General features: G+C 44.0%; 2 protein-coding genes across 3 annotated transcripts in view; one reads left to right on the top strand and one right to left on the bottom strand.

Moving 5' to 3' along the window:
* ACO1 (aconitase 1) overlaps positions 1–23679 on the top strand; it is a 65432-nt gene extending 41753 nt beyond the window's left edge. The window contains exons 9-21 of the mRNA XM_047065223.1: positions 58–158; positions 1109–1225; positions 2812–2971; positions 4892–5027; positions 6341–6425; positions 7203–7359; positions 9004–9128; positions 11428–11532; positions 12266–12408; positions 15231–15378; positions 19330–19452; positions 21998–22183; positions 23119–23679. Coding sequence (XP_046921179.1) covers positions 58–158; positions 1109–1225; positions 2812–2971; positions 4892–5027; positions 6341–6425; positions 7203–7359; positions 9004–9128; positions 11428–11532; positions 12266–12408; positions 15231–15378; positions 19330–19452; positions 21998–22183; positions 23119–23232 — 1700 coding nt within the window. The 3' untranslated portion in view covers positions 23233–23679. The remainder of the gene's footprint in view (positions 1–57; positions 159–1108; positions 1226–2811; positions 2972–4891; positions 5028–6340; positions 6426–7202; positions 7360–9003; positions 9129–11427; positions 11533–12265; positions 12409–15230; positions 15379–19329; positions 19453–21997; positions 22184–23118) is intronic.
* Positions 23680–24614: 935 nt separating this feature from the next.
* The window catches only part of RIGI (RNA sensor RIG-I), a 39977-nt gene continuing 37042 nt past the window's right edge, over positions 24615–27549 (bottom strand). For both annotated transcript variants that reach the window (XM_047065201.1, XM_047065194.1), the window contains exon 18: positions 24615–25910. In XM_047065201.1, coding sequence (XP_046921157.1) covers positions 25614–25910 — 297 coding nt within the window. In that variant the 3' untranslated portion in view covers positions 24615–25613. The remainder of the gene's footprint in view (positions 25911–27549) is intronic.

Consider the following 27549-nt stretch of genomic DNA (forward strand, 5'->3'; position numbering starts at 1 on the left):
GTTTCACCAGGAAATATTAACACCTGTTACTTGTTATTTCTTAAAATGCCCACTTAGGTCGTGATGAAGAAAAAGTAAAGCAAATGAAAAAGTATCTTCAAGCTGTAGGAATGTTTCGGGATTTCAGTAACCTCTCTCAAGACCCAGAGTTTGCCCAGGTATGAGAGCACCTTTCACCAAGTGTGTGTTTCCTCTTCCTCGAGCCTGTGATTTCAGTTGTGTGTGTTTTTTCTTAGGAGGTGTACTTGTAGGAAATTAGTCACTGCCAAGTCATCACAGAAGAACAGCATGTTAAAAGGCTGAAAAAAATCAAAAAGATAAGGAATTGTAAACGTAAAATAACTTCTTCCATTCCTCCTGGCCATTAGGCTGAGTGTGCGCCCCCTTTCTGACCTACCCAGTTACTCCTCTAAGGTGGAAAACCTTTGAAGAAGGCCTTTGCCAGAGGGAGTAAGGCTGTTTAAAGGCTAAGCTCATTGTTATTATAGATGGAAAAGAAATGGAGGTCAAGTGTAGCAATTAGTTCTGATTTATCCAGTGACTTACCTTCATTCGTTTTCTCAGGTGCAAACCGATTCCCAATTTTTCTTTTCAAGAAAGCCAGGAGGGTAACCTGGATACAGGCCCCTGGTTTTGTTTCATAGTACACCGAGAGAAGGAAATATGCACTTAGACCAAGGCCCGTTTCCTGGCATTGATGACTGAGTGGCCACATCCTACCAATTCATTTTAGCAAAAAGCACAATGGTGTATGTATCATTTTAGAATAAACCCATCTCAAACTAAGCTAAGCCTTAAAAAGAATGTAGGAGCTGCTTTGGAAAGGTGGATGCATAAAAGACACCAGCCAGCAGCTACAGCGCCCACCCTGGTCATCCTGAGAGGTGACAAGTCTTCCTGCCTCTCCCGCACCACTTACGTGTCCATCTTGATCTTCAGAAACTCATTCTTTAAGTATTAAAAAGAACATTGACCCCTTGCTTATGAATGTGGTGGTTTAGTTTGTTTGGTTTTGTAGCTGTGGTGTTATAAATTGTCTGGCACAACCGGAGTGTTTTCTCTGAGGTACAACGTCCGCGCCTGAGTCCCTTCTCTTTTGGGTGGACAGGTTGTAGAATTGAACTTGAGAACAGTTGTGCCTTGCTGCAGTGGACCAAAAAGGCCTCAGGACAAAGTCGCTGTGACGGACATGAAAAAGGACTTTGAGAGCTGCCTTGGAGCCAAGGTAGGGTCCGGGAAGGCAGGTGGAAGTCTCCCCGACCCTGCCCCGTGCCCGATCTCTTAGTGCCCACCCTGCTTTTCACCCTCTAATGAGGAAGCTTCCTGAAGCCTGACGCTGAGGGCGTTCCTTCTCCATCCTGAAGTCCTCAGTGCCTCTCCCATTAGCCAAGAGCCACACAACTTCCTTAGAGCACTTGACCACCTGTGAACACAACTCATCCCGCCTTTTTAAAAGCATATCTGCTTTTCATATGACTCTCACTACACTATCTACTCGACTTGCCCAAGCTTTTCTGGCCATCTTACTTCTTGTTCATGCCCTGCCTCCACCCACCTGCATCCGTCTTCACCTTCTGTGCATGTCCTAATCTATCAGCCCCTCCATAGCATGGCCTCACATCCCATAGCAGAAAGTCATCATTTGAACTTCTAGCACTTGGTCTGAGATGGCATCCATGTTCTTAAACCTACATTGCTGGTCCTTTACATTTCCCTTATTGGATGTCCCTTGTTGGACTGTATGTTTTGAGTATAGGATTTGTGTCAGAATCACCTTTGTATCCCACAAAGTACCCAGCATAACATCTTGTATGCAAATTTTCAATGAACATCTCCCCACATGATGATTACAATATGTGGTGGGTTTTATCCTTGGGCCACCAGCATTAAACCAAATGTTCAGCTGTACTTTATTTGCCTTATTGATCATGATTAGTTGAATCTGACCAAAATGTATATATGTATACACACAGTGAAAAGTTCTCACTTTAGAAGAAAAAGAAATACTTTGGTAACCATAATTTTAAAAGCAATTTTTTTTAAATCTTTTTTTTTAACGTTTATTTATCTTTGAGACAGAGAGAGACAGAGCATGAACGGGGGAGGGTCAGAGAGAGGGAGACACAGAATCTGAAACAGGCTCCAGGCTCTGAGCTGTCAGCACAGAGCCCGACGCGGGGCTCAAACTCACGGACCGCGAGATTATGACCTGAGCCGAAGTCGGCCGCTTAACCAACTGAGCCACCCAGGCGCCCCAAAGCAATTTTTAACAAAACATAAGTATGTCAGCTAGTGAACTCTGAAATGCTAAAGAAAAATTAAAATTCTCTTTATTGTTTTTAAATATTTATAAAATTTTTTTTTCAACGTTTTTTTATTTATTTTTGGGACAGAGAGAGACAGCATGAACAGGGGAGGGGCAGAGAGAGAGAGAGACACAGAATCGGAAACAGGCTCCAGGCTCTGAGCCATCAGCCCAGAGCCTGACGCGGGGCTCGAACTCACGAACCGCGAGATCGGGACCTGGCTGAAGTCGGACGCTTAACCGACTGCGCCACCCAGGCGCCCCTGTTTTTAAATATTTATAAAAGGCAGTCATAATTTCTGAATCTTGATCTACTTTGAAGTCCTATTATTATTTACTTCCTTCTCATCTCAAAAATGGAAATGCTAAAGCTACAAATTTGGTTTCAAGTTCGTCTGATTAAACTCAATGACATTATTGTAGAGTTTAATGGATAGGAACCAAGGCCACTGATTCTAATATGATGGAAACTTAGAACTTCTTTTTTTTTTTTTTCCTCCCCATAGCAAGGGTTTAAAGGATTCCAGGTTGCTCTGGACCATCATAATGACCATAAGACATTTATATATAATAATAGTGAATTCACCCTCACTCATGGTTCCGTGGTCATTGCTGCCATTACTAGCTGCACAAACACCAGTAATCCATCGGTGATGTTGGGGGCAGGTGAGTGCATTTGAATTGGTCCCCATGGTCATGTGGACGTGTGGGTGGAAATCTTTCAAGACACAACCCAGGGGCTTAACAGTTTTACATGTCCAAACGTTGTCTTTTACCAAGGCAGAGATTTATTGGCCCAAAAGTGTTTACACAGTAACTAGTGTCCAAAGCCAAGTATTTAAAGTAGAATACATAATGCATACTAGTCTTTAGGATTAACACAGAAAATAAGTAGAAGAAAGCCAAAAAAAAGATGAATTTTTGGTAAAGCTTAGAATCTTGTGTTAGATTCTAGAAGGAAAAACAAAACCTGTTTTCATATCAATATCACAGACTATTCTCTGTAAAACCCCTATTGGGCCTTTTCATACAGTAGACTTCCTCTGTCTTTGATGTCCTGTCAGGTGCATCTGACTTAGGGCACAGGGCACTGGTTGATAAAACTTCCTGGTCTGTTGGACAATTCTGGTTAAGCAGTTAATATTGACATACAGAGTTTAATTAATAGAAGGCTCTTTAGTGGGAATGCAAGCTGGTGCAGCCACTCTGGAAAACAGTATGGAGGTTCCTCAGAAAACTAAAAATAGAACTACCCTACCACCCAGCAATTACACTATTAGGTATTTGTCCAAGGGATACAGGTGTGCTGTTTCGAGGGGCACATGCACCCCAATGTTTATAGCAGCACTCTCAACAATAGCCAAAGTATGGAAAGAGCCCAAATGTCCACTGATGGATGAATGGATAAAGAAGATACAGTTTATATACACAATGGAGTATTACTCAGCAATCACAAAGAATGAAATCTTGCCATTTGCGACTACGTGGATGGAACTGGAGGGTATTATGCTAAGCGAAATTAGAGAAAGACAAATATCATATGACTTCACTCATATGAGGACTTTAAGAGACAAAACAGATGAACATAAGGGAAGGGAAGCAAAAATAATATAAAAACAAGGAGGGGGACAAAACAGAAGAGACTCATAAATATGGAGAACAAACTGAGGGTTACTGGAGGAGTTGAAATCATTGTTGCATTCCTGAAATCATTGTTGCACTATATGCTAACTAATTTGGATGTAAATTTTAAAAAATAATAAAACTTTTTTTTTTTTAAAAAGGAAAGCTCTTTAGTTTCCAGTTGTTTTTTTTATCATTCCCAAGAGTTCCTGTTGTGTCCAAAGACCAAGGTCATCACAGAGTTCTTTCTTTTTAAAGTGCACAAGTACGTAAGGAAAACCTTTGTCCAAGAATTCTTCTGTTGACACCTAAGCCTTTGTTGTCTGGATCGAACAAATTTCCTTAAGACAAGTCACCAGCTTGTCTGTAGCTTTTTGTGTCTTTTGACCCCCACTCCTCATTTCTTTCCAAATTCTATGAGCTGTTCCTAAGAGAGCACCCAGTGCCCCAGTTATGGTCTCTGTTACTTGCCAAAACTCCAGGGGCCTAGAGCTGGTGATTTTCTGCTTTAAAAAAAAAAAATCTGAGGACTAGATTTTTACTCTAGACTGTATTCCTCACCTACCAGTACACAATTCATATCCCTTTAAAAAGGGCCCTTCCAATTATAATTTTCATCCAGATAAAACGTAATTAGAAGGATTGCTTTCCCTCCAAAAATTAAAAAACTTATTCTGTAATATATTCCTGAACGTTTTTAAGTTTACTTCTTTAAAAAAACAAAAGCCCATCTCTTTCTTCGTTTTCATGACTAATTTTGAGTTTACTGCATACGTGTAAATGACTTTGGGCCAGTGAGCTTTTGATTTCTGCTAGGCAGCAGAACTAGAAAGCACCATGAATGGGGCTTTGTCAGGCGGTGGCAGGAAATGCAGACGGAAGGACCAGTCTCCTTCCTGAACTGTCCCTGACAGCTAGGCTAGGTGGCCACCCTACCCGATGTTGGTGTTCACTATTTCACAGGATTGTTAGCAAAGAAAGCTGTGAATGCCGGCCTGCACGTGAAGCCTTACATCAAAACTAGCCTGTCTCCTGGAAGCGGTGTGGTCACCTACTACCTGAGAGAAAGTGGTGTCATGCCTTACCTGTCACAGCTTGGGTGAGGAAGAATTTTCTTTTACACATTGCTTTTGTTCTATTTTGTTCCACATGTATCTTATAGTGTCACCTTGTAACACACATCAGCCTATCTGATGGTATCTAATTAGTCTTGTCAAATGGTGAGTAGACTTCAGCCCTTAGACTCCAACAGAGTAGGGCCCTCGTGTGGACACTTGTGCTGGTTGTTCATCATACAAGGGTGCCTATAAGGGCAAAGCAGGACTGAAATCAAGCCTGTGGCTTTGCTATGACACTGCATCCTTCTAGAGGAGAGGCTGCCATTTCTCAATTGACAGAGGTATGCTGTGGGCTAACATTGGCTCTGCACCTGAGAGACTGCCCTTAGGTATGAAAATACTTACTTACCAGGACTAACAATGTTTTAATTCCTTGGTGTAAACTAGTCATTTGTTACCAAATACAATTCCTCCAGTTTGCCCACTGTTCCTAATTTGGATGAGAAAGATTTTATCCATGCGTCTCATTAAAGTCAAAGTCCTTGGAATTATACAAAGTAGTAAATACAGAAATTACATGGCATATGTGATTTCAACTTTTAAAAAATCTAGATCATTCTCTCATGGTTCACGGTTTTGAACCCCATGTCAGGGTCTGTGCTGACAGCTCGGAGCCTGGAGCCTGCTTCAGATTCTGTGTCTCCCTCTCTCTCTGCCCCTCCCCCACTCATGCTCTGTCTCTCTCTCTCTCTCAAAAATAACATTTTTTTAAAAAAAGTCTAGATGATTCAGTTGAACTCCTTTTTACAACTTACTCGAAAAAGAATTTATTTTATTTTAGTTTTATTTATTTGAGAGAGAGAGAAAGAGCAAGCAGGGGGCGGGGGGAGAGAGAGCAACAAGGAATCCCGAGGAAGCTCTGTAATGTCAGCACAGAGCCTAACATGGGGCATGATGCCATAAACTGTGAGATCGTGTGACCTGAGCTGAAATCAAGAGTCAGATGCTCGACCAACTGAGCCCCCCAGGAGCCCCTCAAAAAAGACTTTAATTCAATGATCTCGAATGGATGAATAGTATATTAAAACGCTCTACCTGGTTGGTCAGTTGCATGTTGACTCTTAATCTTGGGGTCATGTTCAAGCCCCGTGTTGGGGGGTTAGATTGTACTTAAGATTAAAACAAAAACAAAAACACCTTTAAAATGCTCCTGAAAATGAAAGCTTTCTAGAAACAGTGCTAAACTTACTCCATGTGCTGCTGTTCTCCTTAAATCAGTAGTCTCTAGACCTGTCATCAGCAGAGAGGCTCGCTGAGAATCATTGCGCACCCGTGCTTCTCTCCCGGCACCTAGGTTTGATGTGGTCGGCTACGGTTGCATGACCTGCATTGGCAACAGTGGGCCCTTACCCGAAGCTGTGGTAGAAGCCATCACCCAGGTAAGTGCAGAGGAGCCTGTGGGGCTTCAGAGCTGTCGCCTCCTTTCATAAGATGTGCGACCAAAATGCCGGTCGTCTCAGGAAGGTCCGGGGAAGCAGGGAATGGATGCCGTTGCACGTATGGTCTTCGGGGGCAAGCCAGCCTTACCAGCTGTCTACCTTGTGCGGCACATTCCTCAGCCGTAAATTGGAGATGATAATAGTACGTGCTGCGAGCACGGAGGTGATAATGGACGTGCCGTACTTTGAGTGGTGCCGGCACACAAGTGCCCGGTCAGTGCTGGTGTTGACTGCAGACAGCTCCAGAACTGTGTGTTCCTGCTAATCTGAAAACTGGCTCGGAGTCAGGGCTGCATGCAAACAAATCAACACTAAGTTGCGTTGGTTTGATTTTTGTTCTGTAAATTCTGTAGCTTTAGGAAACACTATTTGGTTTGCTTTGCAAACATAGGTCAGTGTGGCTTCCTTGAGCTTTCAACTGTTAACAGATTTTCCCTCCTGTTCTCAGGCCCCAGGTGGCAAAGTAACCAGGATGCTGCCTTCTGACTGACCTGGGATTTTCTCATGACCAGAAATCATGTCTCTCTGTGTCTTTTGACCCAGAGTGTCTCCCCAGGGACAGCCATGCGTGTTCTTTTCCCCGCACCCAGAGGACCAAGTGAAAGAAGGGTTTAAGGATCCTCCTCCATTGATGGGAAACTTTAGCAGGTGGTCTGAGACAAAAAGCCCAGGCAACCTCTTCTCTGCGTGAACTGATTTTTCTCTTGCTGGACACAGGGAGACCTTGTAGCTGTTGGAGTACTATCTGGGAACCGGAATTTTGAAGGTCGAGTCCACCCCAATACCCGGGCCAACTACTTAGCCTCTCCGCCCTTAGTGATAGCATATGCAATTGCTGGGACCATCAGGATCAACTTTGAGAAAGAAGCACTGGGTAAGATTCCGTTTGTGTGGTTACACTTGTTTGATTTTTTTCCCAGTGAATTTGAAAATCTTATTGGAGGAAAGTAACTGCTTTCATTAATAAATAATGAGGCAAAGAACTAACAAAGATGAGAAGGAGTCTTTATTCCCTCACACACAGGGAAGACCTACCTGAAATACACAAGAATTAACTGAAGGACAGAGATAACAAAAGGAAAGAAATAAGGGGCACCTGGGTGGCTCAGTCCGTTAAGCAGCCAACTTTTGATTTTGGCTCAGGTCAGGTCTTCATGAGTTACACACGGGCTCCGTGCTAACACTGCAGAGCCTGCTTAGGATTTTCTCTCTCTCCGTCTCTTTCTCTGCCCTTCTTCTGCTCATTCACTCTCTCTCTCTCTGTCTACCTCTCAAAATAAATAGATAAATAAAACTTTAAAAAAAAAAAAAAAAAAGGGCTCCTGGGTGGCTCAGTCAGTTGAGCATCCGACTTTGGCTCAAGTCATGATCTCGCAATTCGTGAGGTTAAGCCCCTGTCGGGCTCTGTGCTGACAGCTGGAAGCCTGGAGCCTGCTTCAGATTCGGTGTCTCCCTTTCTCTCTGCCCCTCCCCTGCTCGCACTCTGTCTCTCAAAAAACATAAATAAACATTAAAAAATAATTCAAAAAAATAAAAAATAAAACAAAAATTTTAAAAGGAAAGAAATACAAAAAGGCATAGAGAGCATGCTATTCTGGCTTCTTCCCTAGTTCTTCTCTTTCTAGCTCCTGCTTTTCTCTAACGATAGGCACTGTTTTAACATATACTCTGTGGAAACACATCTCACACAGTTCACCTTCCCCAAATTCGGACAAATGATGCTGTGTTTCCTTTCCTCTGGTGTTTTTGCTGTGCCTTCCCCAATCTGTTCTGAGTAGATTAAATAATGTGAAAACAGTGCCCCTTAAATTAACTTTTTGGAAATCAAAACTAGAGCTATAATTGATCCTCATTATATGGTAGATTTGATATTGCAGATTTGCTTATTCACCAAAATGTATTTTAACCCCCAAATCAATACTCACCTTGCCTCCAAGGTCATTTGCAGACACGCACAGAAGGGTGACAGCTTTGAGTCACTCAACGAGCGTGTTCTCAGCTGCATCCAAACTAGGCAGGGTTCCACCTTCTTGTTTCAGCACTCCTACTGTCAGCAAGTATCCTGTTCATGCTCTGTGTAGTGCCATGTTTTCCCACATTTTTGTGGTTTTGGTGATTGCACTTTTAAAAATAGTCCCCAAGCATAGTGCCAAAGTGCTGTCTAGTATACATAAGCCCGAGAAGGCTGGGGTGTGCCTCGTGGGAGGTAGACTTAGTTCAGGCAAGAGTTATGGTGTTGCTGGCTGTGACTTCAGTGTTAACACATCAACAAAATATATTAGATAGGGTGTCTTTCACACATAAAGCAAGATTTTGATCGGTTGCCGAAAACGTTAGGCTCAAGGCCCTCAAGGGCCTAACCCGCATCCCCTGGGGGCAGCGACTGAGTCTTCACTACTCAGTGTTTGCGTGGATTTTACAGAATATTGCTACCACGGAGAACGGGATTTGACTGTATGTGATAATGAAAAGGGTGTATTAAATTCAGTTTTTCTCTAATAAACTTTTTTTCCCCCAGGGGTAAATGCAAAGGGACAACAGGTATTTCTGAAAGACATCTGGCCAACCAGAGACGAGATCCAGGCGGTGGAGCGTCAGTATGTAATCCCTGGGATGTTTAAGGAGGTCTACCAGAAAATAGAGGTGAGGTCCCCGCCCACCCTGCCCCTACACGTTTAGGGGAAAGCCGTTCCTTTGTGGCCTCTCTGCAGACCTTGAGGCTGATGGGGTGGAAGCTATGGAGAGTAACATTTACTTCTTTTTTTTTTTTTTTTTTTAATTTTTTTTTTCAATGTTTTTATTTATTTTTGGGACAGAGAGAGACAGAGCATGAACGGGGGAGGGGCAGAGAGAGAGGGAGACACAGAATCGGAAACAGGCTCCAGGCTCTGAGCCATCAGCCCAGAGCCTGACGCGGGGCTCGAACTCGCGGACCGCGAGATCGTGACCTGGCTGAAGTCGGACGCTTAACCGACTGCGCCACCCAGGCGTCCCAAGTAACATTTATTTCTAAAGGTAACCAGGGAAGTGGTTCTCAGTCATTTCTCCTGAGACTCACATTTTTACAAAACAGCACTCTCCCCAGATGTTCCCAGATTTGCACAAGGCCCCAGATTTGGCAGTATCCTTGGGAAGAGAAGCCTTAGGTTGTGTGTGATTCCTAGCCAGCTTGCCCTAACCCACCCCCTCCTCAGACACCCTGGGTACTGTGTCAACTGTGGTTGAGGATCCGTGATGTCTATTAGAGTATGTCACTGAGGTAGAGGTGTAATGCACCCTCAGAATTATTTGGATGCTTAAAAAATTTTTTTTAAACCCATTCAGTAAAAAGCCCCAAACTATCAAACTACTGAAATAAATAAAACTTTTTGTGCAGTTTACAAACAGGGAGAAAATGTGTGGGGCTCAGTATCGTTTTCGGAGACCCTTGGATGTTATTCTTTCTCTGCTTTCTGTGGTTGGGTGCCTTAGGGAGTGCTGACTGGGGCTTGGGTTTGAAATAACAGAGCAGACTGTCTGGGGAGAAGGGTCAAATGGAGGGTCATATTCATGCACCGTGCCCTCCCACGAGTTGCACATTGGGAAGTGGTTATGAGCAAGTTTGTTGGGCGTTGGGTTGAACGCATTTCTCCAAAGGCTGAGGTAATGACCCTGTGGAGACATTCAAGTTGATTTTAATGCATAGCATCTGTCATTTGCTATCCAGTGTCCGTGTGACCTGGATGTCCACTTCCCCAAATTTTCAGAGAGTAAATAATTTCCCCTTTGGTACAATCTGAATTATTGCTTCCTAAGTTAATACTTTGTGTATGGATTAGTTTTCTGTTGCTGCCCAACAATTTATCCTAAAACTTAGTGGGTTAAAACAGCATTTATTATCTTACAGTTTCTGTGGATCAGAAATCCAAGTGTGGCTTAGCTGGGTGCCTCTGCCTTCACAAGGCTCCAGCCAAGGTGTCATCTGGGGCTGCAGCTCATCTGAAGGCTCAGCTGGGGGAAGACCCCCTTCTAAGGCCACTCACATGGTTGTGGGAGGATAATGTGCCTCACAGGCTGTTGGGCTGAGGGCCTCAGTTCCCTGCCTACAGTTAGCTGGAGGCCCCCCTCATTGCCTTTCTGGTGGGTCTCTTCACAGCTCACAGCATGGTACTGACTTCCATCAGAGCAAGCAAGAAAGGGAGAGAGAGACAGAAGGCCGAGTCTCTTTATAACCCAATCTTGGAAATTAGTCACTAGGTTCAGCCCACACTCAGCAGGAGGGGATGGCTTAAGGGTGTGAATGCCAGAAAGGTGGGGGCAGGTCCTTGGAGCCATCTTAGGGGCTTCCTGTCACAGTGCATATGTATTTTTAAGTTATTTGCCATGACATTGTCTTAGTATAAAGGAACTCTTTTGTATGGCTGGAATAATAACTGTTTTGGGGTTTGTTGTATCGAAGTGGAGTTGACACACAATTATGTTAGTTTCAGGCCCCGTACATCTCATTGCTCATCACAAGTGTAGCCACCATGCATCCCCGTTGATCACTGTTACGATACCACTGACTATGTTCCCCGTGCTGTGCCTTTCATCCCCATGGCTCATGCATTCCATGACTGGGAGCCTACACCCCCCAACCCCTTTCACCCCTTTCTGCCCATCCTTTCACCTCCCCTCCCCTCCGGCAACCATCAGTTACTTCTCTGTGTTTATCAGTCTGTTTCTGCTTTTTCTGTTGGTTTGTTCATTTGATTTGTTTTTTAGGTGCCACATACAAGTGAAACCATGGTATTTATCTTTCTCTGATGTATTTCACTTGGTGTACTCAGAGGGTGTTATGCTAAGGATGGTTTTTATTATACTCTTAGAACATACATTTTTTGCTTACATGTTAAATATTCCTTAGAATGGAATGTGATTCGATTTGCTTTTCTTTCTTTTATCTTTTTTTATTTTTTTAAAGACTGTGAATGAAAGCTGGAATGCCTTAGCAGCCCCCTCGGATAAGCTATATTGCTGGAATCCCAAATCAACATACATTAAGTCACCACCGTTCTTTGAAAACCTGGTATGGCTTTTTTTTTTTAATGTTTAACAAAATCAGTTTTCCCAATGGTTTCTTTCCTTATAAAGTCTACTTTATTACCCTGTGCCCTTGCTTTGTCCACCCATTCCATTGAAACCTGTACAAAGCCTAACGGATGATGCTGGGGAGAATCTTGAGAAGCTGGGATATTTGGCTGTAGTGAGCCTACAGCTTCTGTGTCTGGGGCTTCTGTGTGGCTGTTAGAGACACCCTGGGGCCCCAGTGCCACCTGGACGTAGACTCAGAAAAGTCTGCGGAACTGACTGTTCCGGGAAGACATCCCCAGGCCTGTTCTATTTAAACCTTATACTCAGAAATCAAGGGAGATCTTCTCTACAACTGATGAACCAGGAGCCCATGACCCCCTGGGTGGGGAGAGGGTAGGAGGAGAAGTCAGGATTCTCGAGTCCTCAGCTTCTGAGCTCCGTGGATGTGGACACAAAGAATGCCACCTATGGCTGCATCCCTATTGGTTTTGACAGAATAGTGCCCAACTTTGCCTCCCTTCAAGGGTGGGATGTGAGTGTTCTGAGTAAATTCACCTTACTTTTCTAAGTACCCCTGACAAAACCAAAAACACTAGAATTTTCTGTGTATCACTATAGGTCTGGCATCTAGTTCAGGTCCACAGACCATTGTTGTGACCGTTGAGACTCCCTTGGTGACTTGCTAGAGCAAACCTGGGCCAACACTGACTTGCTGTATGCTTTGCTAGACTTCAGATATCCAGCCGCCTAAGTCTATAGTGGATGCGTATGTGCTGTTAAATTTGGGGGATTCGGTAACAACTGACCACATTTCTCCGGCTGGAAATATTGCAAGAAACAGCCCCGCTGCTCGCTACTTAACTAACAGAGGGTAAGTGTGAGTGAGGGAAAAAAAGACTAAAAGACAGAAATGGAATGAATGAAGCCAGTATTTCTCTTTTGAGTCAGAGTCTGGTTTTTCACTGAACCCTGAGGCTTGAAAAACAGTCGCCCTTTCTGTTTGCTGCTTCCAAGCTTCCTTGGGAGATTCCGTCAGCAAGGGAGGGGACCTTCCTTCTAATGTCCCCATGAGACCCAGCTGTCGTTCCCGCCCCAGCTTGGCTGCCGTGAGGGTATGGGCTCTGCTCTCCGCCTGTGTCGCACTCGGCAGGGATGTCACCTGAGGTGCGTAGCCAGGTCCTGGTTGAGAGGAGGAATTTCTGAGAACAGTGGCTGACACATCCATTTGCTGATCCTTCAGTCTAGACTGATTTTAACAGCTATTATACCAGTATTATCTCTTGTCACCTAATACACCGATAGTAATTGGAGTCGTTCCCAGATCTGACTTTCCATGAGAATCATCTGGGGAGATAAAAATTCCGGTTCCTCTCTGCACCTCCTGAATCAGCTTCTTCAGGGATGAAGCCCAGAGCTGATCGGAAGAACAAAATCCAGGTCCTTCTTCTTCCTTCCCTTTCCTTGCCCTTCCCTTTGCTTTCTTTTCCCTTTCTCTTTCCTTTCCCTTGCCCTTCCCTTCGCCTTCCCTTTCTTTTCCCTTTCTCTTGCCCTTCCCTTTCTCTTTCCTTTCTTTCTTTTCCCTTTCTCTTTCCCTTCCCTTTCTCTTTCCTTTCTTTCTTTTCCCTTTCTCTTTCCTTTCCCTTGCCCTTCCCTTTGCCTTCCCTTTCCCTTTCTCTTGCCCTTCCCTTTCTCTTTCCTTTCTTTCTTTTCCCTTTCTCTTTCCTTCTTCTTCCCTTCCCCTCCCTTCCCCTTCCCCTTATCTTCCTCTTCCCCTTCCCTTCCTTTCTCTTTCCTTCCCCCTCCTTTTCCCTTCCCTTTCTCTTCCCTTTCCCTTCCGTTTCCCTTCCTTCTTGTGTTTTGTTTTGTCAGTGGGAGAGGAAAACTGCCTTGCCCTCACCGCACTTGCCTGGTAGCTGACCTGTTTTCTTCATATATCCCCCTCCTACTGTGCTCCACTCAGTCTCTGCCTTCTCCTAGTGCATCCTATGGGACAGTCATGTGCAGAGCAAGACTATTCCATGTTCCCCAGAAATGTGAGTGTTGAAGTCTAAGAAGATAGCCCACCTCTAGAGGAGGTGATATACAGGAGTCTATGTCAAGATTTTTTTTTTAATGTGGGGCAACTACTTAGTAAATGTACAGGAACTTTCTATACACAGACGCATATGGTAAGGTTTTAAAGGGATATGATTGTACTTTGAATGGGAGACAAGCGTCCAACAGCAAGCAGAGACAGGCAGGTGATATTCAAGAGGTGTCAGCGAATCCCTGCCCTTCCCCCTCATCCGTGCAGCTCAGTCTACACTGGCGATTGCCTTGTTTATCAAATGTTCCAGGCAAAGCCAAACGCCTTTCTGCCTGATGGTTTGAGCTGGCTGGTTTTTCCTCTTGGATCCTCTTCCCTCAAATAATCTGCCTGGTTAACTCCATTGCCAATTCAAGTCTTCCTCCATGAGGTTACCCTGCCCGTACTCTTGTTCTCTTTGCTTTGATCTACTTTTTTTTTTTTCCCTCCATTATTAACCACATTCTAGTAACACTAATAGACAGTGCTCTTTTTTTTATTCTTATTTGTCTCCACCTTTTAGAATGTAAGCCCTGCAAAGGCACAGATCTTAATCTGTTTGGTTCATCAGTGTACCTTAGGCCCTTTGAATAGTCCTTGGCCCATAACTGGTGGTCAGTAAATGTTGAGTGAATGAATGAATGGGAGAAAAGAATTCAACAGCAAACAGAGAAACAGAGATTGAAGCTGAATACAGAAACTAAGGAAACAAGCCGTGACCAATACTTTTTTTGATTGGTGATTGTTGACAATCTTTTGAGAATGGGAATCATAGGGAAATGAATGAAGGGAAATACAGTACATTCCCAGAAAAATGCACATATCCCCAGCATTCCAGATACAATTTCAGGAGTTTGTAGATATGCTCACCTACTCCTAAAGCCCATTCACACCTTCTCTCCATCTTCAAATTACATCTCATCATGAGATCAGATCACCACTCAGACACACTTCCTAGCATTTTCAGAAACAGCCAGGGAGCTGATCGCTGTGTTAATTGTAAGCTGTTGTCCCTGCCGTCACAAAGTGTCCTTTCACTGGAGCCCACAGACAGGATTTTTCTTTGATTTCAGGACAAGGAATAGCTGTTCTGCCTCTTCAGCATTGCTCTGATTTTTATATTATGAAAATCGTAAACCACGTTGCCAGTCGTGTGTCTGCCCAGCACACTGAGTTCGTGAGAAGTAGATCTCCTTCCTGTTAGTTTACAGAATGTACCTTGTGTTTCCCTCATTCTTGGCTCCACCTGACTGGCCTATACTGATTATTCTTTTTGTTTTCTTTTTCTTACCTATTTTTAATGTTTTATCTTTTGTGAAGTTCCCTAGGCTACCCTAATGAATAAATAAAATAAATACTCAATAGAGTTCCTCCTGGTTTTTTACCCAGATTTATAAGACTACAAGTGAACCTGAGGAGAATGTTGATTTCTGCCTTTCAGTGCCCCACTTCTGACATCTGCCTCTACTGTCCTCAGCAGATGTTAGGAATAGCTTTCCTGCCTTGAAGAGCAAGGCTTATTAGATTAGAGAGCTCTCTAGGTCTATGGTTTTTCTCGTCTTGATGTAAGTTAAGTTTCACCTTTGTTCCGTTCACTAAGCCAGCTCCTCTCCCGCTTGCATTTTTAGCTTGACTCCACGAGAATTCAACTCCTACGGCTCCCGCCGAGGTAACGATGCCATCATGGCACGGGGGACATTTGCCAACATTCGCTTATTAAACAAATTTCTGAACAAGCAGGCACCACAGACTATACATCTGCCTTCTGGAGAAATTGTAAGTATTGTGTCTTCTGCTTGGTTGAGAGGCCGGCATTTGTCAGGCTCTGACTGAAATTTCATCAGTTCAGGTATTTGAGGAGGGAAATTCCAGGTTAAGGTCTCCAGAGGCTCTTTATCAACAAGCACTGTTGTATGATTTTATTAGCATTTAATTTCAGTCACCACACCACTAGAAAAAAAAGAGGGCCTGCGGAGGCCTGCTAGGGTCCTAATGGGAGCCATTTGGAGTTGGCCCTGTTACAGCGGGACTTGTTGAGCCACAGATGGGAGGCATGTGAGAGGTGGAGAAAGTCTACATTTTGAATCGGACATACCAGCTGTGGAGCGTTCATTCAGCAAGTTATTTTCGTCTCTGAGCTGCATTTTTCTGACCTGCAAAGTAGAATGATGCCTACCTTGTCCGGCTCTGAGGCTTACACTTAAATGGAATGACACATATAACGTGGCAGATACTCTCTGACACATGCCGTCCGTCCTCGACATCCAGCAGATACTGCAAAGCTGCTTGAACAGTGTTTAAGTTACTTGAGAAATAGCCCTCCCGACTTACTTAACAATAATAGTAGCTAGTATTTATATGGAACTTACTACATCCAGGTACTGTTCTGAGCTCTTTGTATATATTGATCTATTAATCCTCATAACAACCCTCTGAGGTAGGTACCATGATTGTCCGTGTTTTAAGATCCCAAAAATGGATATTAAAACCTAGAGAGTCTGGCTCCGAAGTCGGTGTGGTCTACCGCCACCCATATGCCTCACTTGTAACAGATGATATTTTAGTAAAGCAGACTCTTCACAAATAATCACTAGTCACCAGGACCCAACACAGAGTCAGTGCCCAGTAGATACTTGTTCAGTGAAGAGCAGGGACGATAAACTATTCAATGAAAAAAATACAATTAAATGGTCGAATGCCCAAGAGACCAAGGGGAAAAGGCGTGCAGTTATAGACACTGGGAGGCCTCTGGTATACAGCCGTCACAGTGAACCCCTCTTATTTTTACAAGTCCTGCCATGGCATAGAAATTCTGGTCAGATGTTCAGTGCCTCATCTGAAATAAGGAGACTGAGATGAACGACATTTGAGCCAAGCCTTGAACCTGAAAGATAGACGTACACAAAGAACAGGGTGTGGGGAGGGAAAGAAGATAACAGAGATAATGCAGGGAGCAGAAGAAAACTGCAAGAAAAATACTGTCTTCTCAGAGTGCTGAAATGATTTTCTGTTGGTGGTATAAGGTAATCAGAGGACAAAAAGGACTTTTCATAAAAAAATAATAATAATAAATATGGGCTCTTTGAATAATTAAAAAAAAAGCCCCTAAAAAATTTCACAGGAAAATTTGGTTAATTGAGAGAATCTCTCAGAATATAGAACAGAAAGACAAAGGAAAGATTAGAAAATATAAGAAAATTCAAGACGGAGATGAGGAGGCTCGGCATCTGACTAAACAGGCTGAAAAGAGAAGAGAGGAAATTATTCAAGAAGTGACACAAGGAAAATTCCCCAACTGCAAGATCCGATTCCAGATTACACCCACTGAATGCCCACATGATTACGGGAGAACAGCTCCAAGTCACATCATTGTGAAGTTAAGTGCAGCAGAGATAAGAAGAAGATCTACAAACTTCAAAAGCGAGAAAAACAGCTTATGTGTAATGTTCTGGGGATCAGAAGTGCTCAGAGCAACACTGGAAACAGACTGGTTTGCACCCCAGGATTCCATGTCCTATGTTAAAATAATAACATATTCAGATTCAAAAACTTTAAAAATACCCCTCAATCCCTGTCTCAGGAAATAACTTGGTGAATGCGTTTTACTGAGATGAGGGAATCAGCCAAAAAGGGAAGATGTAGGATCCAGGAAAAGAAAATGCAAGGGATCCCCAGGACGTTGGTGAAGGAAGATTCTTCCATAACATCAGTGCACCACATCTAGAGAAGAATCCGTCTGAATTGGAATAGGACTGAAGCTCGGGGAGTTATCCCTCCATGAAAGGATGTTTTCATTTTTATTTTTTAAAATGTTTATTTCTTTATTTTGAGAGAAGAGAGTACGTATGTGTGAGCGCACACACGCAAGCAGGGGAGGGGCAGAGAGAGGAGGAGAGAGAATCCCGAGCAGGCTCCGCACTGTTAGCACAAGGCTAACAGTGGGGCTTGATCCCATGAACTGTGTGATCATGACCTGAGCCAAAACCAAAAGTCGATGCTTAACCAACTGAGCCATCCACAAATCTCATGGTTGGTGAGTTTGAGCCCCACATCAGGTCAGCCTGCTGTCCTCTCTCTGTCCCTCCCCTGTTTGCTGTCTCTCTCAAAAATAAAAAATAAACATTTAAAAAATAAAAACAAATGACATACTTCCTGATACATTTGAATGTCCTTAGAGAAGATTTGTACTTTAGGCAGAGTGTTTGGGGATTCATTGATGGGTAGGGACACAGAAACAGATGAGTGTGTGTGCACGCACATACACACACACACACACACACACACACACAAATTAATACCAGTGGGGATTTTTTTTAACTGCCAAGAAAAGGAAATCATAGTATACTACATGACTCAGCTATAAATAACATTCACATAGTCAAAGTAATGCAAATACCAAATACTGACTTACCCAAAATGTCTGACATAATTCTATTGGGAGGTTGGGGAGAGGGGACCCTAGGGGAATGGTAGTTAGCCAAATCCCCATTGAAACAGGAAATTGGTAGATAACAAAAATGGAGAAATGAAGAACTGGTGGTTTCAATATAACACTAGAGCCATAGAGGAACAATAGAAGAAAACAACAAAATTTTATGTCCTCTTCTTTAGAAGACAGGGAGAGTGCAGGGAGCTGTTGCTGTGTAAGCTCCCCAGATTCCCAGAGCGCCATGTAGAACTAACCAGAGGCTCCAGCAGCCCACCAAAATAGTAATTTGTGAAAGCTTACTTCGGAGTTTGATTATACACCTTTCTAGAGCTTCTTCTGAAGGAAACACTCTTCTGAGGGATTTTTTTTTTTCCTTAAGTAGCCAGGAGAAACAATTGTTTCATTACTTAATCACGAGCAACGATATCACATGTCTTCCTGAAGTCTTGGCTCCGCAGAACATTCAGAGTTCTTGTGAAAAACACATGAAATTGTTTGTGTTAGATGTTTCTCATGTACACTAAAATATTAGTCCTCTCCTGTCCTTTATTGATGGAGGCTTCTACTTCCTAGTGTCTCTGCCTTGACTTCCATGTAGAAAGGTGGCTAATAAAAATTTGCATTTTTTATGATTTTAGAACATGTTGCCTTCTTTGTGTTTATCTACCCTTCCCAAGGGACCATGACTGAGTCTCTGAGTCAAATCCCAGGTTTAGCTGAGATTCTCTGTTTTTTAAGCTTTAAAGTAGTTTAATCAGGGGTGCCTGGGTGGCTCAGTCGGTTAAGTGTCCGACTTCGGTTCAGGTCACGATCTCGCAGTCCGTAAGTTCAAGCCCCACGTTGGGCTCTGTGCTGACAGCTCAGAGCCTGGAGCCTGGTTGGGACTCTGTGTCTCCCTCTTTCTCTGCTCCTCCCCTGCTCGCACTCTGTCTCTTTCTCAAAATAATAAACATTCAAAAAAAAATTTTTTTAATTGTTTAATCAACAGAAGAGGGGAAAAAAAGTCTGATCTTTCCCTTTTTTTCCCTTGGTGCCTTAAGATTAGAATGTTTTTCTAAAACCAGGACAACAACTAGGCATTTCAGTTAAAAGAATATACAATTCACCGGTAGGGGTAAATAGATGGAGTTCATTGGAAATTTGTAAATCAGACAACTGATTGGTTGAGTTTCTGTTGGCTTTGTGTTGACATGGGCCACTGAAGATCCTTCTGACCCTGCACTTACCAGGTGCCACTGCCTGTGTCCACACTCTGTGCCTTTACCGAGTCTGTAAAACCTTCCTTTTCTCTTCCTCAGCTTGATGTGTTCGATGCCGCGGAGCAGTACCAGCAGGCTGGCCTTCCCCTGATCGTGCTGGCTGGCAAAGAGTATGGCTCGGGCAGCTCCCGGGACTGGGCGGCCAAGGGCCCTTTCCTCCTGGTGAGTACGATGGAGAGAGATCCCAGCAGGCGAGCTCAGGAAAGCGTGTGATGTTTGTGCAACTGCTTCTTGGTGGACCTGGCTTTACCTCACTCACTGAAGGGTGACCTAGAGTTGAACTGGTTCCTTAGATCAGTTATTCATTTTCGGGAGACCATGGATCTTTGGGGTGTCTGTAGAGCAGTTGGGACGAGGGTCTGTGAAGTCTCTGAAATTCTGTTGAAAAGGGTGTATGTATGTCTTTGTTTTGTAGGGAAGAATTTCATGGTTTTCGTGATATTCAGTTTGAGGATCAGAAATGTATCTCAGGCGGTTGTCCCAGGAGCGCAGTAATCCCGGGCGGCCGATCCTGTGTTGTCGGTCAGGAGGTTCACAGAAGGGGAAAGTAAGGAGCCTGCACTTTGGACACACGCGGGAGCGCACGTTTTTACAGTCGCTTCTCACTGCCCGTGAATCAGCTCGTAGACTCCCAAGGGAAAAGGCAGCGCTCTCTGGATGTAGACAGGCAGCTCTTTAGAACCTTCTACCAATTCAGGGCCTGACCCTCTGGCGGCATCCCCATGCAGGGGCCGTGCAGGGAGCAGGCAGCTTTTACCTCCTGAGCATTTGCTGGAAGAGCCTTGCAGCTCAGCTTTAATTCTCGGTGTTGGGTGAAACGCCATAGCCAGTGTCAATCCAAATGATTTGTGGCTCCAGCAAATTAAGCCTTGGGAAGCACTAAATAAGTTGACATCCACTAAATAAGTTGATGTCTATGGTAAAAAATGTGGTGTCTGGCAGGCTGCCCTCCAGAAGTCCAGGATAATGTGTTTGAACATCACACCTACTGTGTTTTTTCTTTTTTTTTTTTTAATCCAGCCTTTTGCTCTGGCACGGGGTGGGGTGGGGGGAGGATGTTCTCTGATTACTTGGTAATATATCAAAAGCCTGCCTTTTTGAGAAGCTGCTAGAAAGAACCAGAGAAATGACAGAAGAGGAAAGGGTTTTAGGAAGAAGGCTGGGAGCTGGTGGTAGAAATGAGACCCGGTGCAGCACGCAGCCAGAGAGGGAACCGTAAGAGCTGGCGGAGGGTAAGAGAACCGGCACGCAAGGGGCTCCTAGGAGCCTAGACCTCTGTACAGAACGGCTCCAGGTTCGGGCAGCCCAAGCCGGGCTGCTCAGCAGTGCTGGGCTGTGCTCCCGGCTGAGGGGGGCGGACGACTGCGGTCTGCGGTGCCGCGCGGCCCTTGCCGGGAGCTAGGCACGTGCACAGGACCACCCCCCTCCTAGTGAATACGTGTACGTAAATCCAGACGGAATATCTGCTGCTCTGAAGAACCTGTTCTTCCTCTATACGCTCATTTTTAAATGTGGAAACGCTTGTGGGATTTTTAAATATACCTATGCCAGGATCTCATGCCCAAAGATACTGGTTTAGTTGCTAAGGAGAAAGGCCTGCATGTGGGCATTGTAAAAGCCTGCCCTGGTGATGTGAATATGTGGCAAAGTTTGAGAACCAGTGCTTTGTGTCTACGGCTCCCGCAGCTTACAAGAATCACTAGCTTCCTCCCCTCCATGCTCCCTGCAAGAGGTCCTGATCTGGCCTAAAAAACCTACATTTTTAACAAGTTCCCAGAATGCTCCTCATGCAGGGGGGCTTAAAAGTATACCCTAAAGGGGCACCAGGGTGGCTCAGTGAGGTAAGCGTTCGACTCTTGATTTCGGCTCAGGTCATGATCTCAGGGTCGTGAGACTGAGCCCCGAGTCGGGCTCTGCACTGGGTGTGGAGCCTGCTTGAGACTCTCTTTCCCTCTCCTACAGCCCCTCCCCCTCAAAAAAAGTGCACTCTATGTATCAAGAGCCCGTTTGGGGTATCTTAATATTATATTACAATTAACTAATATTTAAGAGTGGGGTGTTCTAGTTAATCAAGGATCCTGGCTTATTGAGCACTGCTGTATATTGCCACTTCTAGTTCACTAATACAATGTACTTTACAGGAAGTCTTAATATGAAGACTGTATTCAGTGCAATTCAGTCCTTGAAACAGGAATTGTAAAAGCAGCACATCATTTACTTTCTCGATAGTATGTTCTGGAAGTTGCTTTTTTGGTTAAATCTTTTGTGTCTGCACCTATAGTAGCAAAATCCCAGGGAAATAGAAGAAATGATTATGGTGTTTTGTGGTGTAGATTCCAGATAACAATGAAAGTTTGCTAAGAGATGTTGTATCACAAAGCAGCTAAGTGTGTGGTCAAACTGCATGGGTTCCAATACCAGGTACTCCACTGACTGCGTGGGTGAAGGGGGGACAATAATGGCCTCTACCTCCCAGAGCTGGCGGAGGGTGGATTGAGCAAATCCATTCAAGTGCCTGCACGTGGCCTGTACTTATAGGCAGTTCAGACTATCTACTGTGTTATTTATAATTAGAGAGCAACTTTATGTAAACAACCAGTTGGTACTTAGAACTTAGGTGTGAGAAGACTTAAGAAGCCTTTTGTAAAGTTTCCTTGTAGCTAAAGAAAACTGGAACTGTGTCCAAAGTACTGTCTTGGCTCCTCAGGGAATCAAAGCCGTCCTGGCGGAGAGTTACGAGCGCATTCACCGCAGTAATTTGGTGGGAATGGGGGTGATTCCCCTCGAATATCTTCCTGGGGAGACTGCAGACATCCTGGGACTCACAGGGCGGGAACGATACACGATCATCATTCCAGAAAACCTCAAACCACGAATGAAAGTGCAGGTCAAGGTAAGCTGAGCCTCTCCACACCGGGCCCAAGTAAACAGGGCTGTGTGTTTATAATCAATCCCGTCAGAAGGAAAGGAGTAGAGTTCGGAAGGAAGAAAATCACTCAGTAGGACTGCAGGGAGGATGGCAGCTGTTGACTGATCATTTACTGCTTGTTTATGCGTGTGGTCACCATCACTTCCTTTCTTACCCTCCAACCAGCCCCGCTGTCTCCACTGTGGCCCAGACTCACTTAGCCCAGAGAGGGGTGGGGGGAAGCTCAAAGACCGCACAGTGTCACATTACCCAAAAAATACCTTTTTATTATCAAAATGTGAACAGACACACCCCATCCCTGAGCCTCACCCCAGGCCCCAGATTTTGATTAGCCCAGAGGTAAAAACGACAGCTCCCTATGTGAGGTGAGGCCAAGTGCCCCGCACCGCCTACGGGACCACCTTAATGAGACTTCTCCTGACCCGCAGCTCCCAGAGAGGGTTTAGAAAATACCATCCAGGGGCAACTGGGTAGCTCCATCTGGTAAGTATCCAGGTTGGGCTCAGGTCATGATCTTGGGGTTTGTGAGTTCCAGCCCCACACTGAATGCTTGGGATTCTTTATCTCCCTCTCTCTCTGCCCCTGCCCCCACATTGACGTGCGCGCATGATCTCTCTCTCCCCCTCTCAAAGAGAGAAAACGCCATCCCGAACATTAGTTGCTGCTACCCCAGGAGACCTGGTTCTCTGTTGCCTGTCACCGCCATCACTCATACGCCATGATGCTTCCCTGTGCAGAGAAGTCCACTGGGGGTCTCGTCCAAATGCAGCTTCTGATTTCCTGGGTCTGGGCTGGAGCCCGGGACTGCACGCGGCAGCCCTGAGGACAGGGTGGGTGGGCGCCCCTCCCTGCCTAGCCTCCTCCCTCACTGATTCTCCTCTGCTTCTTTGTCATCACAGCTTGACACCGGGAAGAGCTTCCAAGCCGTCATGAGGTTCGACACCGACGTGGAGCTTGCTTATTTCCACAACGGGGGCATCCTCAACTACATGGTTCGCAAGATGGCCAAGTAGGTCACCTGCACCTGGAGCTGCACCAGGAGGGAGCGAAGCGCCACTGGCCGGCCGGGCCCTTGGTGCAGAGCACCCCCCCCTCCACGTGTGGGCCTCCCCGCAGGGGTGCCGCCTTGCACACATGCACGTGAGCACAGACGTGTTCTGGTGCCATCCCTCCAGGCACAAAACGAGCAGTTTCTGCATTCTCTATTTTTGTGAATCTTTGGCTCTCTCTCTGGAATTTGGAAGCTCAAGTGGTGGCAATGTCAGTAGTGCCAGAAAAGGAGAACTGAGCTTGTCTTTAAGGAAACTGATTACAGGATGTTGATTTTTTCACTGTCAGCCTGATAAGTCTTCTCAGAAGGCGTCGCCTGTCCTCTTTCCTGTTCGGCTCTGTTCCCCTCTGTTCGGTGAAACCTTTCCCTTGAGACTCCCTGGCCTATGCATAGTATGCCAGAGTTAACTGACATGGGTAGATGAGAACTTTCTCCCACTTCAGATCACAGTAGTGATTGTGACTCCCCTGCCCCCTACTTCCTTCAGAGCGGATGATCCAGACAGCTCGGATCAGACACTAACATTTTTTGATTATGTACCTTTGGATGGATCAACACTAAAGAAATTGTGACATTTTTCTTTTACTATCTTCAAAAATCATCCCCAGAAAATTTTTCAGTTAAGAGGAGGACTTTGGAGGTGGTTTTGGAGAGAGACTTAGAACATTTGTAATTTGAAGAAGAGATTAAATCTATTTTCAAGCAAAACTTTTTGACTTTGGAATTGAATTCTGTGGTGTGTGAGGCTTCAGTCTGGGCCTGTTTAGAGCAGAGCGAGTCTCAGGCTACCAGCATCCTGAAGCCTGGGTGACGTTTAACCTCTCCTGCTTTTACAACCACATCCGTGCTATACAGGTGAAATGGAAGAGTTGGGGAACCAGGATTTCTCTGCCCTGGTTGGGAGCAGACAAGAAGCTAGTAGGAGCAATAATGTAAGCGTGGTGAGCAGATCATCATTTTTTTATTTTCGTGTCCTATAGTTTACGTCCTTATTGTCATTGACAGCATTTTGGGGCACATGTCTCAGCTGCCATAACAAAATATCATAGACTGGGTGGCTCAAATATCAACAATGTATTTTCTCCTTCCTGGAGGCTACAAGTTAAGATCAAGTTTCCAGCCACTTCATTTTCTGGTCAGAGCTTTCTGTCTTTCCTTTTGTGATGTTTGAAGGTTTGTCTAAGCCATTTATGGTCCTAGTGAATTACAACTAATCTGAATCTGTTTTAGAGAATACTTAAGTTATTACAGAGCCTACCCTGTCTTGAACACAAAATACCGTGGCCTACATGGAAACAGCAAAACTCAGGCAGTTGTCCCCATGTTTGGAAAACCGCAAACAACTCTCAGGGCATCAGCAACCTTGTTAAATGACACAAGAATGCCACTTGAATACATAGTCTGATTTTTTTAAGTGGATAGAACAGCCAAATTTATCTCCTCAGTTTCATCCAAGGAACCTGAGAACAGAGTCCAAACTGTTGACCATCAACTATTATTACAAAATGGCTTGAGATGACCATTCAAAGGGAACAACAGCACAGGTTAAGGAAACAAATTAATAGGGCAAGATGTACAATAAACTATAAAAACAAATGAATTTCTCAAGAAGTACTGTATCATCTACATGCTCCTATTACTAAAAGTTGTCCTACAGAATTTTAAGATTACATGCCACACACTGGTACATGGAAAATATGAGTAACTACTATATCTATGTATATGAATATTTATCGAACCCTTAGAATTATCAGCATTTAAGAGATCAGCATAGAGGAATCAACAGCACAGACTGGGACAGAGCTAACAGAAATAGGAGCCAAGAGGGGGTTCCAGGAAAGGAGTACTCAACAGGGCCAAAAGCAGCAAAGAGATCAAAGAGAGAGAAGGCCTAAGAAGTGCCCGATGGATTAGGCACTGGTATTAACAAGAACAATGTCAGTAGATTAAGGGCAAAAGTCAGTTTACAGTAGCAGGTTAAGGAAAGAAAGGGAAGCACAGAAAAAACTTTCAACATTTCTTTCCTTCCTTCCTTTAATTCATTCATTCATTCTAATGTGTACCCAGTGGCTACTGGATATTCATTGGGGATCAGTTGCAAGGGGAAGGATAGGAAAAGAAGTTAAGGCTTTTTAATTTTTCCCAAGTACTTAAGAGCTTTATTGGCCTACAGAAAGCCATAAAGAGAGGGTAAAGTTAAGTCATAGATATTTAGTTCAATACAAGCCTTGGGCAAATACCTTCACAATGGTACAAGCAATCCATGATTGTACCCACTGGGGCTAATTTCTTCAGTCAGGGTCGGTCATCCATCCCCTGTAGCTAAAGAATGAGGCACCCAGGTCATTTGGGCATTTCCTTAGCATCAAATGGTATCTTCTCAAAATGAAAGTCCTTCCACTTTGCATATAGTTTCTGAGCTCCAGTTGCAATATCCTCCACCACAAAACTTTCTATTTTTATAACTGGAATCTCAAATATCTTATACTTCACATGGATTCCCCAGTCATGGCTGCAGTTTGGTCTGGCACAGAAGATCTTTGCTCTCTTCTCAAAATATCCAAAGCTCTTTGGTTTGGGGTGTAGTTTACTCACAAAGCACTTCCTGAAAGCATCTCCAACCACAGTGTAATGGCATTCCTACGGATGAAGGGATTGAATAACAACATTAAAATGAGTACAAAACCGTGATTTAAAAAAGCTCCACCCTAATCTGAGATGAAGAGCATGTAGGATCCCACTCATTTTACAGATGGGGTAAGAAGGAAATACACATTCACCTGAAGGCCAGACCAGAATCCACGCGGCCTGACTCCCAGTTACACGGGTGGAGTTGAGGGTGGGGGTCAGGGTACAAGTGAAGTGACAGGGGCCATCTCATGAAGAGGAGGACTAAGAAGTTTCCAGGGAACTGAGCTTCTGAAAATAGATACCCTTTATTGATTCAGAAACAAAAGGGAGTATTTATTGAAGATCTCCAAAGACTGAATTCACCTGGCAGGCAAAATCCAAAGGATACAGAGAACAAAGGGTCAATGTGGATCTGAAGAGGGTTGGGGACTAAAGGGTTCAGAGGCTCTGCCTGTAGTCAACTTTAGAGTAAACCTCAGAAAGGCCACACTGTACAGAACAAATGCAGACCCCAACACACCAGCCCCTCGGGAAAAGTCATAAAGCACCATTTCAACAGAAAAATCACTCAAATTGGAGCTGAAGGGACCTTTTATAGCTAAAGAAGCAGACTCCTAAAGGCATGGGAACTTGCTAGTATCACCCCTAATATGCTTCTTGCTCAGAGGGACTGATTAGAGACTTCAGCTTTCTGAAGCCCAAGGAGAACCCTGAAAACTCATCTGAACGAGCCTCCCCTTTATCAGCAGCAATGGAGTTATATCCAACTTTTAGGGAAAAAAAAATTCAGAAAACTAACCTATTTTTTAAAATGAGATACTTTGTTTTCATTATAAAAGTGATTTGTATCCCAAAAAGAAAGTTTGGAAAACATAAAATAGTAGAAAATATCACAGAATCTCACTGCAAAATAGTAATGCATTTTAGATATTTCCCCTAGTCTTTTTTTCCATACAAAGTTAAATTTATTTTTTTGTTGCTGGTAGTGATGGTGGTATTATTGCTATTATGTCACACTGCTATAGTCCTAGCATATTTCCAGTTTTGTATCCTTATTTTTCCCACTTCATTAGTTTGTAAGAAGTTTTTCATTATACATAAGCTTCATGATCATTTTGTTTAATAAACTTTACTTCGGAATTATTTTAGATTTACAGAAAAATTTCCAAGATTATCCAGAAAATTCCTGTAGACCCTTCACCCAGCTTCCCTCAATTCTCACACACCATAGTACATTTGTCAAAACTAAGAAATTAGGATTGGAACATTACTATTAACTACAGATTTTACTACTTTTTATAATATTCTTTATCTACTCTAGGATCGAATCCAAGATACCCCATTCATTTAGCATAACCATTTTTAATGGCTATGTAATATTTAGTTAAGTGGCTTCTTTTTCTTCTTTATTGTTAAGGATTTCCTATTAAAACGTGTTTAGCTTTTTTTTTTTTTTTAAATTTTTTTTTTAATGTTTATTTATTTTGGGGACAGAGAGAGACACAGCATGAATGGGGGAGGGGCAGAGAGAGAGGGAGACACAGAATCGGAAGCAGGCTCCAGGCTCTGAGCCATCAGCCCAGAGCCTGATGCGGGGCTCGAACTCACGGACCGCGAGATCGTGACCTGGCTGAAGTCGGACGCTTAA

This window comes from Lynx rufus, unplaced genomic scaffold, assembly GCF_022079265.1.
Source record: "Lynx rufus isolate CCGP_SWC_20201006 ecotype Redwood Valley unplaced genomic scaffold, mLynRuf1.p SCAF_10, whole genome shotgun sequence".
Taxonomy (NCBI): Eukaryota; Metazoa; Chordata; class Mammalia; order Carnivora; family Felidae; genus Lynx; species Lynx rufus.